Source organism: Toxotes jaculatrix, chromosome 23, assembly GCF_017976425.1.
Source record: "Toxotes jaculatrix isolate fToxJac2 chromosome 23, fToxJac2.pri, whole genome shotgun sequence".
Classification (NCBI taxonomy): domain Eukaryota; kingdom Metazoa; phylum Chordata; class Actinopteri; family Toxotidae; genus Toxotes; species Toxotes jaculatrix.
Window position 1 is genome coordinate 11,990,323 of NC_054416.1, and position 18,271 is coordinate 12,008,593.

The 18,271-nt window shown below is 40.5% G+C and overlaps 2 protein-coding genes across 3 annotated transcripts; both read left to right on the top strand.

Annotated features, from left to right (window-relative positions):
* The first annotated feature begins 541 nt into the window (after positions 1 to 541).
* Positions 542 to 10,350, top strand: LOC121176757 (interleukin-13 receptor subunit alpha-1-like). Of its 2 annotated transcripts, none has more exons than XM_041030816.1 (10): positions 542 to 838; positions 2,304 to 2,450; positions 3,227 to 3,391; positions 3,545 to 3,644; positions 5,200 to 5,363; positions 5,536 to 5,666; positions 5,859 to 6,021; positions 7,491 to 7,584; positions 8,761 to 8,842; positions 8,936 to 10,350. In XM_041030816.1, exons 1-10 carry the CDS (start codon positions 766 to 768, stop codon positions 9,008 to 9,010), a joined length of 1,194 nt encoding a protein of 397 aa, XP_040886750.1. In that variant the 5' UTR covers positions 542 to 765; the 3' UTR covers positions 9,011 to 10,350. The 2 variants fall into 2 exon arrangements, with proteins under 2 accessions (XP_040886750.1, XP_040886749.1); XM_041030815.1 differs by having other exon boundaries at positions 543 to 838; positions 2,304 to 2,449; positions 3,223 to 3,391.
* A 654-nt stretch (positions 10,351 to 11,004) lies between these two features.
* Positions 11,005 to 18,088, top strand: LOC121176758. Its single transcript, XM_041030817.1, has 10 exons — positions 11,005 to 11,241; positions 11,639 to 11,790; positions 12,617 to 12,740; positions 12,905 to 13,004; positions 14,944 to 15,152; positions 15,507 to 15,637; positions 16,194 to 16,323; positions 16,598 to 16,694; positions 16,781 to 16,856; positions 17,166 to 18,088. Exons 1-10 carry the CDS (start codon positions 11,178 to 11,180, stop codon positions 17,244 to 17,246), a joined length of 1,164 nt encoding a protein of 387 aa, XP_040886751.1. The 5' UTR covers positions 11,005 to 11,177; the 3' UTR covers positions 17,247 to 18,088.
* The last annotated feature ends 183 nt before the right edge of the window (positions 18,089 to 18,271 follow it).

The following is an 18,271-nucleotide window of genomic DNA, read 5'->3' on the forward strand; positions in this document are numbered from 1 at the left end:
ACCTGCCATGCATTCCTGCATTAAGCAGCAGGTATGGTCTAATGGCAGCTTGACTCATACTATGGAGATAAGACACTTTGACTGCTTTAGTTTAGGTTTTGTTTTCCTCAACTTTAGGGCTAACTACATCCAAACTCGCTGTTTTCGTCTGAAATGTCAGTTATATGAAACTTGTGAACATTAAACCTTTGCGTCCCCGTACTCGTAGGTCTATGTAGTGTACTTCCTGTAAGAGCAGTGCTGTGTCAAAGCTTGACGGGGTTTTACAGAACAATGCAGCTGTGCCGCAGACACAGTTACAGGCCGTGCACCATCAGTTTGTCCACTCTGTGTTGTTTGTTGCTGCATAAAGCCATTACCCTCACAGATAATCAGCTTAATGATTCACAGGACTCATTTAGATGCTGACGACTTCCTGGAGGGATAGATACTTGTGGTCTGTGATACCGCTCTTATGATCACACGCACATCGTCAGCGCAACTTCCCACCCTCTCAAACGGCATCTCCGCCCCTCGGTTCCCGGTAGAATCAGAGGGCGCAGCGTAACCGATCCCATTCTGAAGGTGTGTTTGGATCGCGTTCATGTCTGTCCAGCATGTTTTTTTTTCCCTTTCTCTTTTGATGCTGGACACTGTGTCGCCTGTATTTCTTTGCTCCGTACAATAACATTAAGTGTTACACGTGTTTTTAATTAAGAAATCAAGGGACTCGACGCATTTGAGCCGGTCCCCTGTGGAATAATCGCTCAGACGCTTGAGGACATCATGACTTTCACTCGGGAATTTTTTACATTCTTAACAAGCACCACCGTGATAATGGTTTTGCATTGTAATGCAGGTAAAGACCCCTTCATCATTCCTGTTACAATACCTTTAACAATTAACCGCTACCCTACCTTTTACGAGCTTAATAAAGAGATAACAAGGTTAGTTTATCATAGCAAAGTTCAGCTGGCAGCTTTTAAAAATGATGAGTTGATTTCTTCTTCTTTTCTTTATTTTTCTTTCCTTTTTTGTGTACGATTTTCTGAGTTACTTAAACCATGACTGCTGAGCGTTTGTTCTCTCGGTATTCAGCCCCGGTTCGTGCCGGTCCTGTTTGTATATGTGAGGTTTTTGACTGATAAATATTTAAGAGTCAAGGGGAGAGATTTTATGCTCAAGTTGAAAACGTGTATTTTGTGGCTCGGTGATGATATTTTCTGCCTTGTTTTACAAGCAGCGGTCGGTTATTCCTCGGTGTGCCACCTTTATTTTGAAATCACGGCTGCAGGCGCTGAGCTCAAGCCAAAGTCTGGACAGAAGGCTACTTACGCACGGCCCCCCCGAAAGACACGTGTGCGTGAAAAGATGAAATGAAACTCCCATTAGTTTCTCGGATCCCTGTCCAAACAATAAAAACCATGTCACCGTAGACCATACACTGCCACATACACTGGATTCACTTCATCACACTATATTAACAGACGTTGACCTGCAGTGCCAAAAAAATCACAGACCAGGAAAGCCTTAAGTGATGTTTGACTCCTTGTTCAAAGCTCATTGACTTTACAGGTGATTTTCTCTGAACTTTTCTCTAAATCTCAGAAAATGACATTCTTATATAGATATAATAGGAATCTATTGAAACTTGTTAAGGAAAGTTGTTTATGAGATAATGGGCAAAAACCACATTTTCACCTAATTTGGTGGAAGAAGCCTTTAAAATTTGGAGGCAGATCCGTGTTATTATGTGTTACTATGTATTCTAGTTTTTATCCGTGTGTTCTGGTGTATGTTGGTTGGCACTGGGCTCGGCAGAGGTCTCCGCTCTCTGAGCTCCTCTCTAGTTCCTTTTTTGTGGTTACTAATCAACTACCGTGATTCTAGAATAGACGCGCACGAGAACTATATTCAGCGACGGACACGTTGGCCTCACTGAGGTGTTGCGGATTTGTTCAGATGGAGTCGGGAGAATCGTCTTGTGCAGTGCACCATAAGGAAATCTTTTTATTCTTTCTATTTCTCTTTATTCTTTCTATTTTCAGCTATTAATAGTCATTTGCATTAAGCCTAATGGCCCGTAATGGGCCCCACGGTAGAAAGTGAGTATTTGGGCCCCCATCATTGTGTTGTCAAAATACTTGCATGTTTTATTTTGACCTTTAGAAAAGCAGCTGTGTGCAATGTGTGATTAAAGTTTGAAATCAGTGACTCCTGGAACTAATGAAAGCCCACTGTGATTCTCTCTGAACAGCATCTTTAGCTCTGAAAAGGTGAGGTTAATTTCTCTCTCTTTTTTTTTTTTAATTCTTGTCCTACAGCGCGCCTTCCTCAGCCCACAAATTTGTCATATGAGTGGCTCGACCCGTTTACTGTTAACGTGTCCTGGTGGAAGCCCAGCAATCTGCCACAGAACTGTGAAATCAAATATAAACATTTTCTGGTGAAGAACGGATCACACAAAGAAGTAAGCAGGGCAAAACTGAATCTCTTGGGTCTGGGAAGGAGGTCCAGCAGTCAACACACAGCAATATGAGTGAAGAGTTATTTCCACATCACTGTTAGATTGATGCAGGCAATTAGCTATGGAACACATGTAGTGTACTAAATGACATTACTGCCAACCAGTAAACACAGTTTTTTTTAGATTGATTCCAGGCAACCCATGGTTTCACTTAAAGGCACACTCCACTGATTTTACACATCAAGTTTAATTAGCTCATTACTGTTCAGCTGGTGAAAACAGTTGTGTAATGTAAGGCTTTGGAGGAAGCACTCATAAGCCTGCAACAATGGCTGATTATATCACACTGATGCCATCAGAGCCATGTGTTTTTTCTTGGCTTGGGCTTAGAGACTACAAATGTTTCACGCTAAGTCTGTGTGAAGTTTTTCAGACAGGGAAGTTTCAAATGAAAGGTGAAATCATCCTCACTTTACTATAGTGATTCATGTTGTTTGGATATGTAGCCCAGAGGACAAAAAAATATATGCAAAAAATCTCAATCTCTCAAATCTTTAAAGATCTGAATATAGTCCCTGCTGGAATGTGTGTGACCACACTGTTGAAATGTAATAGATTACTCATTTCAAGCCAATCTGAAGTCTCTGCTATTTGATTTATATGTTGATTATGCCTGACTTGGTGCTTGCAGGGAGAGAACATGTTTGAGCATGTGTCAGCATAAACATCATTAAAGCTCATGTTGTTGTTTTTTTGTTTTGTTTTTTTTTTTGAAGCACAATTTAAAGCGCACAATTTGGAGGAATTTCACAGAGAATTGTCTCACGGAAGAAATGGACACTGATCAATGGACGTACAGCATTCAAACCTATGTTGAGGACACCTGTAAAGGTTGGAATAGCAGCAAACCTGTGTACATAACCATTGACAGCCCAAAGCCACGAGGTAAAAACCAGAAAGATTAAATGACAAGCATACTGTAACTGACTGAGGTTTCGTATTTAGATCGTCCTCTTATTTTCTCCATCATCATGATGCTTTAGTATCAGACTGGAATCTTGCTATATATGTGTAAACCTTTGTTTTTGTCCTATACAGCCGTAGTTGTGAACGACTTCAAGTGTATCATTCACCCCAAATCAATGGACTGTTCCTGGATCCCAGTAGACCCGTCTCTTGCTCTGATGCTCTCCTTCAGGTGAGGATTACAGTCAAAGCCAAAATAAGGAAGAGACCCTATGTCTCTAAATTTGTTTAGTAAACATTTAATTATGTTGTTGAAATTGTGTCCTACAGATTATATATCATAGTGTGTGTGCTGGGATGTTATCATCCAGAGCTTATCAGCATTTAACTTGTGCTGTAATGGGCTGCATACCTCCACCTCCTCTCCGAGGATGTAAATGGTGTTTAACATAGTTCTGGTCCACAACCGTCTCCTTGGTCTAGGCCACATTAAAGATCAGGTGGTTGTCCCCCCACACTATGCCAGAAAGCAGTCCACCAGGTCACTGTTTTCTGCCCCCTGCTGACATACCTCACAACTGCAGAGTCATTTGAAAACTTCTGCAGATCACAAGAGTCAGAGTTGTACTGAAGGTCAGAGAGTGACCACAGTCCCCTGTGGTGCTCCTGTGCTGCTGACCACCTGTTCACACAAAATCATTCAGGTCTAGCGTCTACTTCAATATTAGCTTCTCCCTCAGCAGGATGGGTTGGGTTGTATTAAAGGCAATAGAGAAGTCAGAGGACATGGTTGTCACAGTGCTGCCTGCTTTGTCTGGCTGAGAAAGGGCTCGCTGAAGCTGGTAGATGATGCCGTTGCCAACTCCAGCCTGAGGGCGAGGGTCTGGAGAGGTCCTCACCTGAGGCCTGAGATGTGTCAACACCAGTCTCTCCAGGACTTTGATTAATTGGGATGTGAGGCCTCTAGTTTTTGAGTGCAGATAAGGGATGAGTTCTTTGGCATCAGAACAAGGCAGGATGTCTTCCACAGCACCAGAACCTTGACTCAGGCTGAGACAGAGGTGCTGTAGAGTCCCACACACAGGCTCATACCATCAGGACCTGCAGCTGCAGTTTATGGACAGAAAGAGAAATGTGATTAAAGTCTTCTGAAATGATTACAGAAGTGTTTGGGTGTTGAGCTTGTCACCTCTCAACAGCAACAACAGTGGGATGTAAACAGCAACTATATTGGCAGATGTGATAATAGGTTTGCAGACTCACAACGAACACAGTGTCTGGGCTACAGAGACACTCTTTCTCAATAACATCCAGCATTACAACATCCGTTGCTCTCAAGCGCTGTAGTCTCCCCTCCTCTTACCGCTCTGCGTGCGGTCAATGTCGGGTTCGGAGAACCCCATCTGCCAGTCGCGAAAGTAAACAATACCCCTGCTTCTGTCGGCTCGTCTACCCAGCACGGAGAATGCAACAAGCACCTCCTTTCAGCCATGCAATGGCCACTAGAGCGGTGCCATATCTGCATCAAAGAGCACATCTGGCCATCAGCAGTGCAGCGTGAAAAAAAACTGCGTGTGGGTGGGATTTTCATGCTTCACTCAGGGCTGGTGGTGTTGTAAGTTGCATTCATTTAATAGCATTTATCAGTCCACATGGAAATGAACCTGTGACAAACAAAATCTAGGGGCAACTGAAGGAATTGCGGCAACCACAGTCACTTAAAGAACACTGCCAGAGCCTTCGCTGTTCCCCACTTCTCTTATCACCTCCCCATTTTGTCATTTCAGGGATTATGGATCTACTGCAGAGCTCATTAAAGCAGGGTTGAAAGAGTGTGACAAGTATTACAGCGCTGGAAAAAGGAATGGGTGTCACCTGAACACAACAGATGACATCTGCTTTCTTGCGAACACCAGCATCGGACAGAGCACCTTTAAACTATCATCATTTGGTTGGTGCTATCTCTAACAACTCATGGCTGATCAGTCATTACATACTGTGAAAATAAATATAAAACATCTGCTGTTAGAATACTTTGATTACCAGTGATTGAATCTTGTTTTAGCCTTTTGCTGATTCAGGTAAAATATTGGATTTTTTTTGTGCTCTTACAATCTCCTCAGAAATACCTACACCAAAGCTGAACATCAGGGAAGACAAAGATCACCTCATCCTGAACTGGGCAGCTCCAGAGGTTGGAACAGGTTGTAAATGGATATACGAGTTGTGCTATACACAGTGCGATCAGTCCAAAGTAAGTTGTCAAAATTAGCTGTTTACCTTAAATTGTAAAAATTCTCCCTGTTTTCTGTTTAACACGTCTGTGTTCTTATCCAAACTTTTAAATTCAGACAACGGCATCTTTCATTAAGGGTGCATAGTTTCTCTGTACCTGGCAAAGTGCATGTTATGTTTTCTTATTATTTTTACTTTTTTTTTTTTTTAGAAGTGCCAGAACTACTCTTGGGAAAAGACGGATAATATGGAGAATGTGCCGCCTTATCCCATTGTCTACAACGAAAACTGCCGTTACGAGTTCAAATACAGAGTTGTGGGTGGATCTAATTGCATAGAAGTAGCCAGCGAGTGGAGTGACGTTCAGACATATGGTAACCGTCCAACCAGTTTTACTTACTCTAATTTACTTACTCTAAAGGTGCATATATATATATATATACACACACACACACACACACACACACACACACACACACACACACACACACACACACACACCTAATTATGAACGGTCACAATCTATTTTAACTACTAAAGCACAAATCATTGCGCTGTCATCGTATTGCTCGTGTTCATACTGAATACATCAGTCAAAACTTCACATTGTAAGTTGGAAAAAATATGTGAACCCCTCAGCTATTGACATGAACAGCGGCTAACTGGAGTCAGGGGTTAGAAGACCTGGAGTCCAAGCAATGAGATGATGATACTTTGGTTTATAGAAAACACTCAAACGTTATGAGTTTACTGTTCACGACAAGTGTATGCTGCCGTGAGCCCTCCCTCCCAAAAGGAGATCTCAGAAGACTTGACTTGTACAGAGCTGGAAAGAGTTACTTGAGATATTCATCAGTCCACAGTCAGACAGTCTATAAATGGAGAGGATTTAGTGCTGGGGCTACTCTCCCTAAAAGTGGGAGCGCGGCTAAGATGACTCCAAAGGCAGTTCAGTGAGGTAAAAAAAAAGCAGCCAAGAGTAACAACTAAAGACCTAAAGGAATCACTGGATCGCTGGTTAACATCTCTGTTCATGAGTCCACCACACCTAAATCATGGAGCATGTTTGAGAACATGAATTTCCAAGTTTGTCACGGTGTCTTACAGGGTAATGTCAGGGTGGTTGTCCACCAGCTGGACCTCAGCAGAAGTTGGGTGATTCAACAGGAAGGTGACTATAAACATCAAACTAAATATACGACAGAGTCCTGACTTCAGACAAAGAAAATGTGACCCAGTCAGAGCCAAAGAATGGTCCAAACCTCCTCCTGAATGTTGTTCGTGTGTGATCCGCAGTCACTGGAAGAGCTTGTTTGTAGGTTTTTTTTTTTCTGCCAGAGGAGGTTCAACCGGTTATCGAATTCAAGTTGTCACATGTCCTTACATACAAGGGTTCACTTACTTTTCCACCAGAACTGTGAATGTTTAACGGGTGTGTTCAGTGAGAATACACGAAAAAAAAAGACTGTAACTGCTCATTTCTGCTGATGAATCAATGTAGAGTTCAAACATCTGTCGTGGATAAGAGGACATTTTAGCAGACACCAGATGTAAAGCAGAAAATGTGTCACTGCACTGCGTGCCACATGGCAGCCATGTGATCATGATGAACTGAAATGAGAAAGAAATTACCTGCTGACTTAGATTGCAGTGATTTCTGTGGGAGTTCAAAGTCTCTACACTTCTTACACTGTTTACAAGCAGAATGAATCTACAGGATGGTCAGTGAATGAGTGGGTGTTTCTGTGGGGGTCTGAGTTTGGGTTTTTACATTTCTGACTTGAGGCAAAAGCTTGAAATTATCCTGAAAAGCTGACAAACACTTGTCTGTTGTTTTTCACAGGTACTAATAAGGTGTCCTCCTGGACCGTGGTTGCCATTGTCATCCCCATCATTCTGTGTGTCTGCGTCGTCCTGTCCTGCTACTGCTTCAGGAAGTATGTTTGGGAAAGTCAAAGAATTTCACTTATCTGCCACAAAGTGTTTGTAGATGGTACATAGTACAGCTCAGCGTCTAGACTGCTTTATTCAAAATTTTGCAATCTGTCGAGAGCAGATGTTGTGATTCATAGTTTTATGAAACAGTATTTGAGATTTGTGAGAACAGAAACTGTTCACTGAGATTAAAGTTTACTGGGTCCCAGACGAGAAGCAGAGATTATGTATGTGATGCCCTTTAACAGGAAGAAACCTAATCATTCTTTAGCCTGCCACTAAAACGTCAGTCATAGGACGTTGTTGTTACTTTGAACTGCACCTGACTTTCCTTAACTTTTATATGAAAGTAAGAGCTACCTCAGAATATTATTGGCTCTACACTGGAGCGCTTTGTAGTGTTTAATCAGTGATCACTGTGTCTGCCGCACCCACAGGTACGGGAAGCTAGACGTTTCAGGTGGAGCTACAGTAAAAATAAATAATAAAAGAGTCATGGAAAAGGAATGTGCATTGAGCACATAGTCATTTAGGGCTTTTTTGTTTGTTTTTTTACCTAAAGAGTTTCTTTGTAAGACATGAAAATACATAATTAACTTGTGTGTGATGGTTTTCCCATAAAATTTTAAGTCCAATAACTGGTTAAAAGCATATGTTTGACGCAAGACGTCTCCTACGTCACTGAAAAGTGTCTTCTCGGTAATGTCGAGTTTTCATACCACACTCGGTAATGTAAGTTTCACGTTGCACAGCACTTGGCCTCCAAACTGGTTGTGATGTCACAAAATCATGTTGGTACCTGCTGATCATAACAAACGTTTCCTCCCATCAGGAGATGAACGGGAAAAACAGTTTCCTTCTGTCAAATTCTGCATATACGTCATTCTGCACAATGTGGGTCCTGTTAAAGATATTTTCAAGTGGCGGGGGCACAGTTCCCTGGAATTCATTGCTAGATATCCACCTCCCTGTCAGAACATGAACTGCCAGCTGCCAGTGAAATATTCTGGAAAAGTTTGACAGAATATATTACCGTAATCCGACATGGGCACGTTTTCTGAGGAAGAAAGCAACTGACTGTTGACATTTTGTTTAGCAAATTATATTGTGGTGGGGAGAAAATTTTGTGTTGGGTGTTGCTTTCCGTCACTGATATGCTTGTTGTTGTGTGTTTGTAGGCACAGTGACATAATTTGCCCCATCATACCTGACCCTTCAACAATATTCAAGGAAATGATAAACGGAAACAGAGACCCTAGGGTACGTTATAGGAAAAAACACAAATGTGTATTGCTTTGTTCACCTGCTCTCTCCATCTCCACAAAACACTCATTACACTGTTTTGTTTTTCAGTGCATGCCAGGAAATCTGTACACACCGGCGGAAGAATCCTTTGAAACCTGCAATATTCTCCTGCAGAAATCTTGACAGGGACGTGTGCACAGCCGGCAGTACAGCTGGACTTCCACTCTGGGTGAATTCATCAGCAACATTTTGAGAGTAACTTGACACCAGGATGAAAAGCTCTGTTTCGCTGACCTCTTCTGGTTGAAAGCTTCATGTCTGTTGCACGTCTGACACGTTGGGTAAGAAGTGCTCTCGGTTGTATCTCTACTCCACTGACCTGTGAGTACAGTCCTGTATCACTGCTGCCAGATGAGAACTACAACTACTAGAGGGCAGCAAATATAAGATTTTCAACTGCTATTAAGTTACTCTGTTATGGATAGTGCGGATGTGTGCTACTGGAGCGACGTCATCGGCAGGATACACAAACGCACTGAATCCTTGGAGCTATTTAAAAAAAAATGCTTGTGCAGCCATGGACCTGGAACTGCAAACAGGATGACAGAGTGTGTCACGCCTGCATTCTGCTGACATCCTCCTGCTGAGCACCGAGGAGGAAGATAAGGATGGGGTCGGCCTGCGTGTTTGGTTGGATAGAGTGGCGGACTGCGAGTGTGCCTGCATTTACTGTGCGCTGTCCTACCAGTGCAAGGAGCCTGTGTATCCCTGGAGGTCCTCTGCACAAAATCTGAGAGATCACAAGGGAATGACAGGCAAATGGCAGTATGACTGCCATCATGGCTGCTAGACAATAGGCAGGAAGCAATAACCGAAGTGGTGGGAAAGAACTTACTTCTTTCCTTTGAGAGTGATCTCAAGACTGTACTGTAATGTATCAGCTTCCAAATGGGGAAAGAAGTTTGTTTTGTCTTAGCATGGATACAAACACTGTTTTAAAAGGACCTTATAAGGACATGAGGGTGTGAGTACATGGCATATAACACAGAGGCCAGTGCCCTTGACTTACTGCTGGGAGTCATCATATCCTAAAAAACAAACAAAAAAAACAAAAAAAAACAAACCAAAAGACTCGTCTCTTTGAAATTTAATGAAGAGTTTTGGCTTCAGTGGAATTCTAATAATTTTCTTTCAAGAGTCAGTGTGATACCTTGTAAAAAATATAAATATATGACCTGTGGGGTTAACACCCTTTTTTTCTGGACAGAATAACAGTGACATACATTCAGCTGCTGACTTGGTGTAATCCTTTATCCGCTTTCTTATTCACCACACACCCAAATCCAAAATGCATCATCACCATTAGTAATACACACTTACTTCCTTGAACCGGGGCGGGTTGTTTTTTTTTATTCTTATTTTTTTATTTGCTTTGTTGGATTTACTAGTACTAAGACACTAGGACTATTGTTGAGTGACTGCAACTTTTGCTGCTTTAATGTAGAATAAAGAAAGAGAACATTTGTGTTGTGTTGTGATTGTGTTTCACCAGTTAGTACACAGTGCTTCATTCCAGTGTCCGCCCTCCTGAAGGTCATAGTTTCATAATGGACCTGGCTCAGCTTGTAGGTGTTGTTCAAGCATTTTATATTCAGTGGAAAGTTCACAGCCTAATAAAACAAAGATTATAGGAAAAAAGACAGTGACTCATAAACAGTTATAATGCAGATGATCACTTGAAAACAAATAAATGGCTCTATATTAGTGACAGACTTGGTTTATTACTCTGTTAATACAACCAGTTGTTATAACTCATAAAGGAATGCAAAAGGCCTTATTACGGGGTGGTACCAAAGTGTTATATTGTTGGATAATGGATTGTGGACATTGTTCCTGTGACGCGTTTATAGGCCAACTTTAATATGAAGCTTTGTAGCGTGATTTTATTCTACAGACTTAAAAGAGTGAAAGAGTATCAGTGTTATAAAATATTATTATTAATAATAACAATACTCCTTTTAAATAACCTCCTTTTAAAAAACTCACTTACTGTAAATGTCCGCGTGTCTCTCTGAGAAAAAGGAAGCTCTCCGCCCATTTCCAGCCTTTTTTTTTTTTTTTTTTTTTTTTAGAAGAAGAAGCTGGAAGCGAAAGTCGCTGTGAAACACGGACACTCACCGTCTTCTTTTTTAACAAAACACTGGTCGCAGACCTGGGCACCGCACCGCGGCTTTAGGAAGCGAAAGGGACCGGAAGGAAACGTTTTGTCCTCACACAAACAAACAAACACAAACAAACTAAAACAAAACGGCCGTGGCGAAAGAAACGCAGGGAGTAAGGCTCAGAAAGGATGTTTCGAAGTTGTGACTTGTTCGCTTTAGGTTGCCTCTTTCTTATGGTTGAATCCCACGCAGGTAAGTATATCAGCTGCGTGACACTCACCTGCCTTGTTGTTGTTGTTGTGTTCTGTTGTTGTTGTTGTTGTTGTCGTCGTTAACTGCGTCCTGGAAGAAAATTTCCAGTTTTGTTTTTTAGCCTGTTCTACCTAACGGTGTTTCCCAGTAGTGACGCAAATCCTGGGACTCATAACTGTTGAGACAGAGAAATAATCCAGACTCAGGACAGAGGGTAGACATGTACTTTGGTGTAGTCTGACTGACCTTATTATATGAAAAGCCGCGACTGTGACGCACCTAAAATCACATCCAGAAAATCCTACTACGCTCATATGCACAGAGGTGTTTAGTTTCATGTGATGGGTATATTAGTATTACTGTAAAGAACTCTGTCTCCTCTCTTTCTTTACCTAAGGTCAAATCTTACCACCACGAAATTTGTCCCTACAGTGGGGTAATGATTTTTATCCAGAGTTGACCTGGGTACCACCACAGCATTCAGATCTGACAAATTGCACATATGAAGTGAGATCAAAATACAGCGCGCAAGACGAGCTACTTGATATTGTAAGTATGCATATATTTCTCTATTAAGTAAACTTTTATCCTGTCTAAAAGCTAAGCATGTTGTTCATGAAAAGTTTTGTGAACGCAAGTCCTTTCAATCTTCATTATCTGCACAGACGACTAAATTAAAAATTTAGTTTAACAAAGGAAGTACTGTCCATACATAAGTTTCATCATTATTAATATCTTAATGAGTAAGCCGGATTTAAGTGTTGCAGCTGGTCAGGATGGAGCAAAAAGGAACTACTTGATATACTGCTGGGTAGTTCAGTCTGTAAGAAGAATACATGCTAATTTAGAAGCTTATCATTTGTTTGATATGTAAACTCTTATTCTACAAAGTACCTGTAACAGTGCCTCGTACTTAAGCGTTGCACCAAAGTATAGGTCTTTTGTCCATGTGCATAGTTACTTTCCACTACTGACTATATTGAAATTCTAGATTTTGGCATAGACCTCCTACATCAGGGGGTGTCCAAACTGTTCCACAAAGGGCCGGTGTGGCTGCAGGTTTTTGTTCCAACCAATGAAGAGCACACAGTTTGACCAGTCAACTGTCTGAAGACTGAGATCAGTTGATTAAATGAGTCAAGTCTGGTGTGCTGCTGCTTGGTTGGAACAAAAACCTGCAGCTACACGGCTCTTTGTGGGACAGTTTGGACACCCCTGTCCTACATGAATTGCATGTCTAATAATGCTTGCTTGCTCATGCTACATTACGCTCCTACATTACAATAAATACTGGCCCAATTTTTTTCATCTACATTTTTGACTGCAACTGTACTAGGTTGTCTCAGTGTCTTTTGTCTCTTTCTGGTGGATTCAGTTTCATCCCTCACATTCCTGGACAAAGTACATTGTGATGGAGGGAGGATCTCTGAATTTGTCTGTTGAAACTGTCTGTAATGACAAGAAAAGTGACCCAGTGACCCTCAACGTCTCTTACCCAGGTATCTCATTTTGCTCACCGTTATTGCTAATAAAGCTTTAACGCTTTTTGATTGAATAAAGAGAGATGTGGGCTAAAATGTTTGGACCATATATGGACTGGATTAATGTTTGTGTATTTGTTTGTTCATTGAGATATGTGTGTATGAATCTTTACTCCTCCCAGTGATGGTGAAGAATTTGCAGTGCTACATCCACTCCTCTAAAGACGCATACTGCTTCTGGGAACCGGCCAATAATCCTTCAGTTTTCGGTTTTTTTTATCGGTATGTGTTTTATTTTCTTATGTCTTACTTCTGCAAAAAAGTACTGTAGATCCAAAGTTGTCTCTGAGCAATTGATAAACAAAAACTCACTATTACACAGTACATTTGTGCAATATGTATTTCAGTATTTCCTGGTACATTGTGGTCAGTTCTGGTTTCCGTTAACTTTTGTTTCCTCACATAAGAGCCAGAGTGAACCCAAGTGTAAGTAATGAGCAAGGGATCAATCAAGGACAAATTCCTTACATTTAATGGCTCAGCTTTTTATCAGCCCAGGCCTCAGGCAGATGTCAGTTGAGCTTAGGCATTGTTTGTTCGTCATGTGGGGCTTTTATTTGGTGAGGCCAAAGCCATATTTGGTAATCTAGTGTTAAATAAATAGGGTGGACTGTTATCTCAAGCCAGTCATAACCAAAGAACCATTTGCATAACAAGAAATCGAAAGCAGAAAAAGCATATTTGAAGTTTATCATCGAGTGCTGAAAGTTATCGCTTTATTTTTGTTTTTAAAAATGTAGCTCCGACATTATCATCAGCGATATATTTCTGTATACGTTTAAACTAATACATATCATCTTAATTAAAGAATAAATCTTGCAAGTCGTTTTCCTAAAGTCAACAAATCCTGTGGAAAGAATCCAAAGCCTGATATATCTTATTGCCCAAAGCTACCACTTTGACATGCTCGTTGTGCACACACATTCACACACAGATGGGCACATCCAGGGCAATTAGGGGTTCAGTATCTTGCCCAAGGACGCTTCAATGCGCTTATCAGAGGAGCGGAGGTTCTAAGCTAAGGTAAAAAGAGTGTTTTAGGAAATTACTGAGCACTTTCTTTAAAAGTGAAACCATGTACTGGTGACATGATTTAACTGACTCATCTGCAGAAGGAAAGGCCAGGCCTTTGGCTGAGAGCCACAGACAGGGTGGGAAAGCTGGAAGGCATGGAGACACAGAGAAATGAAATAAACAGCTGATCTGTGTATGAGATTTACAGACAATATGAAAAGTTTTTTTTGAAAGTTAATGTTGCTATTGCCTAACTCAATAAGAAGCATAGCTCCCTGCTTCTTTAAACATGCACCTGTTACTGATTGGTCACTTATGGGCGGCAGAAACAAGTTGTGAATTGACATATCATCACCTTTTAGGTCGATATGGTGAACTTGTTTACAAACAGTTGTTTATTTAAACTTCCATTAGTTAAGGAGCTACATTCACATTCATTTGGCACTGTGTTTTTGTCCACTTGAGGAATGTAAGTCGACACAGGAGCAGCAGATTCAGGGGATAATTCTTTATGGATTACTACAAGAGATCACTTTCACTTTCACTTTGTTTTAACATTGTCATTTGACGCATTGTTAGTGGAAAACATTGGTTATAGCTGCTTTTAAGTGTTAAAATCTCTGGAGAAGCTGTAGTTCAACCTGTTTCTTGGCTGGCAGCAGCGACTTCCTGGAATCTTGTTATCATTTGGTTGCCAGGCAACCAGAAGTGACTCTAGGAAGTTACTACACTTCCAAAACACAGTTACACCACCTAAAGATTAGGTGGTTTGTTTAATGATTGGATTAAACCGTAAGATATGACATGTTAATTAGTAATCTTAGAGGTTTGATTCAGAGCCAGGGTAGCTGTTTCCCTTTGTCTCCAGTCTTTATGCTAAGGTAAACTAACCAGCTGCAACCTATTGCTTCATCGTTAAGACAGAAACACAAGAGTGGTATCAATGCTGTCAGCAGACTCTCGGGGAGAAAATGAATAAGCACATTTCCCAAACTGCTGAACTACTTCTTTAACTTTATTGAATAGCGCTTTGCAAAACTGGCCTTGTTTAAAAGTATTTTCAGTGTATTAATTCATTGTTTTATTAAGGATCTCAGGAACAGTGTGCAACATGAAAGTTAATCACCTTTCTCTCTCTCCTTCCAAGATTACTAGAAGAGAATTTTAGCAAATCTGATAACGACAAATCCCCCCTGCCCCGACTGCAAGAGTGCTCATCATACAATTACACTGATGGCGTGAGGACCGGTTGTCATCTGCAGGCGAGCATCCAACACAGCATTGACATCTTGTTCAATGGAACAGTGAACAACACATTTTTCAGGAACACCTTCAAGAAATATCTTTTTAACGATGGTAAGCAACAAGTTCACTGACCAATGCTAATTTGGTATCAAGAGTTCTATGGAGGGAAGGTTCTGTAGAAACACACTGTGCTTCCCCGTTCAGTCTCACAGATAAAAGAGAAGTTGCTCTCTGTCCTTTTCATGAACATGTTTTACTGTGCTGTGAGAGTGTGTGTGTGTGTGTGTGTACTTTGACTTTGGACAAAACACAATTCAGCCAGAGAGAAAAAAAAAATATATACTGATGTCTGTGAGGGGGATTTCTAAGAGAACACTCAGTTGCTTTACAGTGCTGATGAGGCATGGGTGTGACTGGATTATGGCTACTCTGTAATGTCTCTCTGTAATGTCTCTCTCTGCACAGTGAGACCACCTCCCCTTAAGTGGACAGTCAAAAAGAATGGGAATAAATTCGAAATCAGCTGGACTCCTCTTGACATTGGCGTGGATGATGTGAAGTACATAATTAATTACACCGAGTGTACCACAGTAAAGGTAAGAGACACAACAGTAATGGCTTTAAATTACTGCTATATCTTGATTAGTCCATTCATTTTATGTAAGAATACAATGGACACAAATAATAGCTGCGATAATTTGAATCTTAGAAGGAACTGAATACCTAATTGTAAAATTCACTCACTACTGAATACTTAATATTGAAATTAAAGCACCATTTAAGTTTTAACATTTTACTTTGAAAACCATCTGGATGAATTTACAGGGTTTTCATTTCCGCATATCTCTCATGTCTAACAAACTTGACTTGTTGAATGCATTTCCTTCCTCATGAAGGCATAAGCCAGTGTTTTTGATACATGTATCATCCTTCACTTCTGCCTTCACTATCGGTGGACTTTCAGTTTCAACAGTATAGAAACAGTAGTGGTTATATTAGCAATAAAGTTTCTAAGATTCATATTATTATGGCTATAGTTTGCCTGCATGGAATTCAGTCATATTGTCATATCCATTACAGTGCTGAAATTAGACTCAAGTAGACAACTAATTGTAAAATTGCTATTACTCGTGTGCCTTCATTTTCTCACAGACTCAAGAAATACTAGGACGCACATCAACTGAGCTGGATGTGCTCCCTGAGTGTCCGTACCGCATGGCTATTAAAGCTGAAAATTCACGTCTACACATCAGTACCCCATGGAGTGACGAGAAACACTTTGGTATTTGATATTTTCTAATTTTCCTGAAGAATTTCACTGCAAATTGAACTGTCCAGCAGTTTGAAGCCACTGTGTGCAGGATTTGAAAATGTTGATGCCATCTAGAGGTAGTTATAGGAATGAGACCATGGCAGAGAGAAATGCATTCTGCACACCTGAGGCTGAGATCGGGGTCTTAAATTCTAAGTTCAAATTCTTACTTGAAACATGAAGCACTGTAGCTGTATGAGTCACTCTCAGCTGATCGTAACGTTGCTGATGTTTTTGCTTGCAGATGCAGATAAAGATCCTAATGCTTTGGTATATGCTGCCGTTGTCATCCCATTGATGTTTGCTGGCCTGGCAGCCCTGATTTTTCTGTGTTACAGGAAGTATGTTAATCTACATCCTTTCCTCTGCTGATTGTAGGTTGTTTTTTTTTATTGTTTGCGTCTGATATTTAATTCTCACTCTACAGGAATAAGGAGCAAATCTTCCCCAAAGTACCACAACCTCGGGACTTCCTCAGCGATATTTGTGACAACAATAACAAGGTGACTGTTTGTATGGGCTTACTCCCTGATTGTCCTGTCTCCTAAAATTACTAAAGGAGTAGTATGAGACATTTGAGGAGGTTGATACCACTCTCTTGTCCTCGACTGTAAGTTCAGAATTGTACATAAAAAAAAAACGACTGGCCTGTAGCCTGGCCAATAAAACACCCTAAAATTCAACTAAGTCATCTTCACCAAATGTACCAGTAATCACAACAATTTAATTTCTAAAAATGATGTTGTTTTTAAAATGCCACGCTGAGTTGGACTTCCTCTCACACATTGTCATTATTTCTTCTTTCTTCTTAGAGCACTGTTTGCAATCTGTACGTCCCCAGAAAGGAAGAAGAGAACTGTAAAATCACCCTGGTGATGAAATCAACAGACTAGACTGCTGACACACCGCTGCAGTGGTAACAACTCGTATCTGGAGCAGATGAAAGTCTCCCAAATAAATTTTTTTTAAAAAAGGAGACTTTTGCTGTTTAACTGATGGCGGCTAAACAGTGGCAGCTACTTCTTTCCCTGTTCACAAACTGATGAAGCTGAAATCCAACTTCACAAGGTGAACTCTCTGTTATTTAGAAAGGCAATGCAAAAGTAAGTTGCACTAAATGACATGGAACTGAAGGTCCATATCAGAACACAACAAATATGCCTCTGCATTAAGTTCAATTCGCAGTAATGTTCAGTGCTCTAGAAACATTTTATCATTACCATGTTATGTGCACACACACACACACCAGCAGCTCCTTTTGGAAAAGTAATCATTTAGTTCCAGTATATTTTTGCACAGTGATTCTGCCATTACCATGTTTTCTCTCCTTAACTGAATGTAATTATTGCTCTACTTTGCTTCAGTATTTCAGTCATATTGAATCAAGCAAGTGGTGATCTATACACCCATGCCTCCTGAGAAGTTCTGCAGCAATACATTTTCAGACAAATACATATTTTTTCTTTTTTTTTTATCAGTTCATTGTTTTAGCATCTACCAAGCATTAAATACATGACTGCTAAGCCTTTTCAGGTCCTAGCTTGTGCAGGAGTGTGAGGATTTCCTGCTTTTCTTTGTTTTATTTAATTGTAAATGAAATATGTTTGGACTATTGGTCAGACAAAGCAAGCAATTTGGAAACATCATCTTTTACATATATAAAAAAAAAAAGAAAAAACAACTATTTGCTGTCTTTGTCAGCATCTGCCATCCATGGTCCCAATGATGTCACTATCACTGCTGAAATGTTTTTGTTTGTTTTTAAATATATAGGATATTTTTGTTTGATTTGATTATTAGGCTGCTTTTTTTATTATTTGACCTGGCCAGATAGTATTAACATTTCACATTTATCCTGGCACATTTCTGTTTTCCAATCTATGAGAAAGTACAAAATGATCAAATAAATAGAATGAAA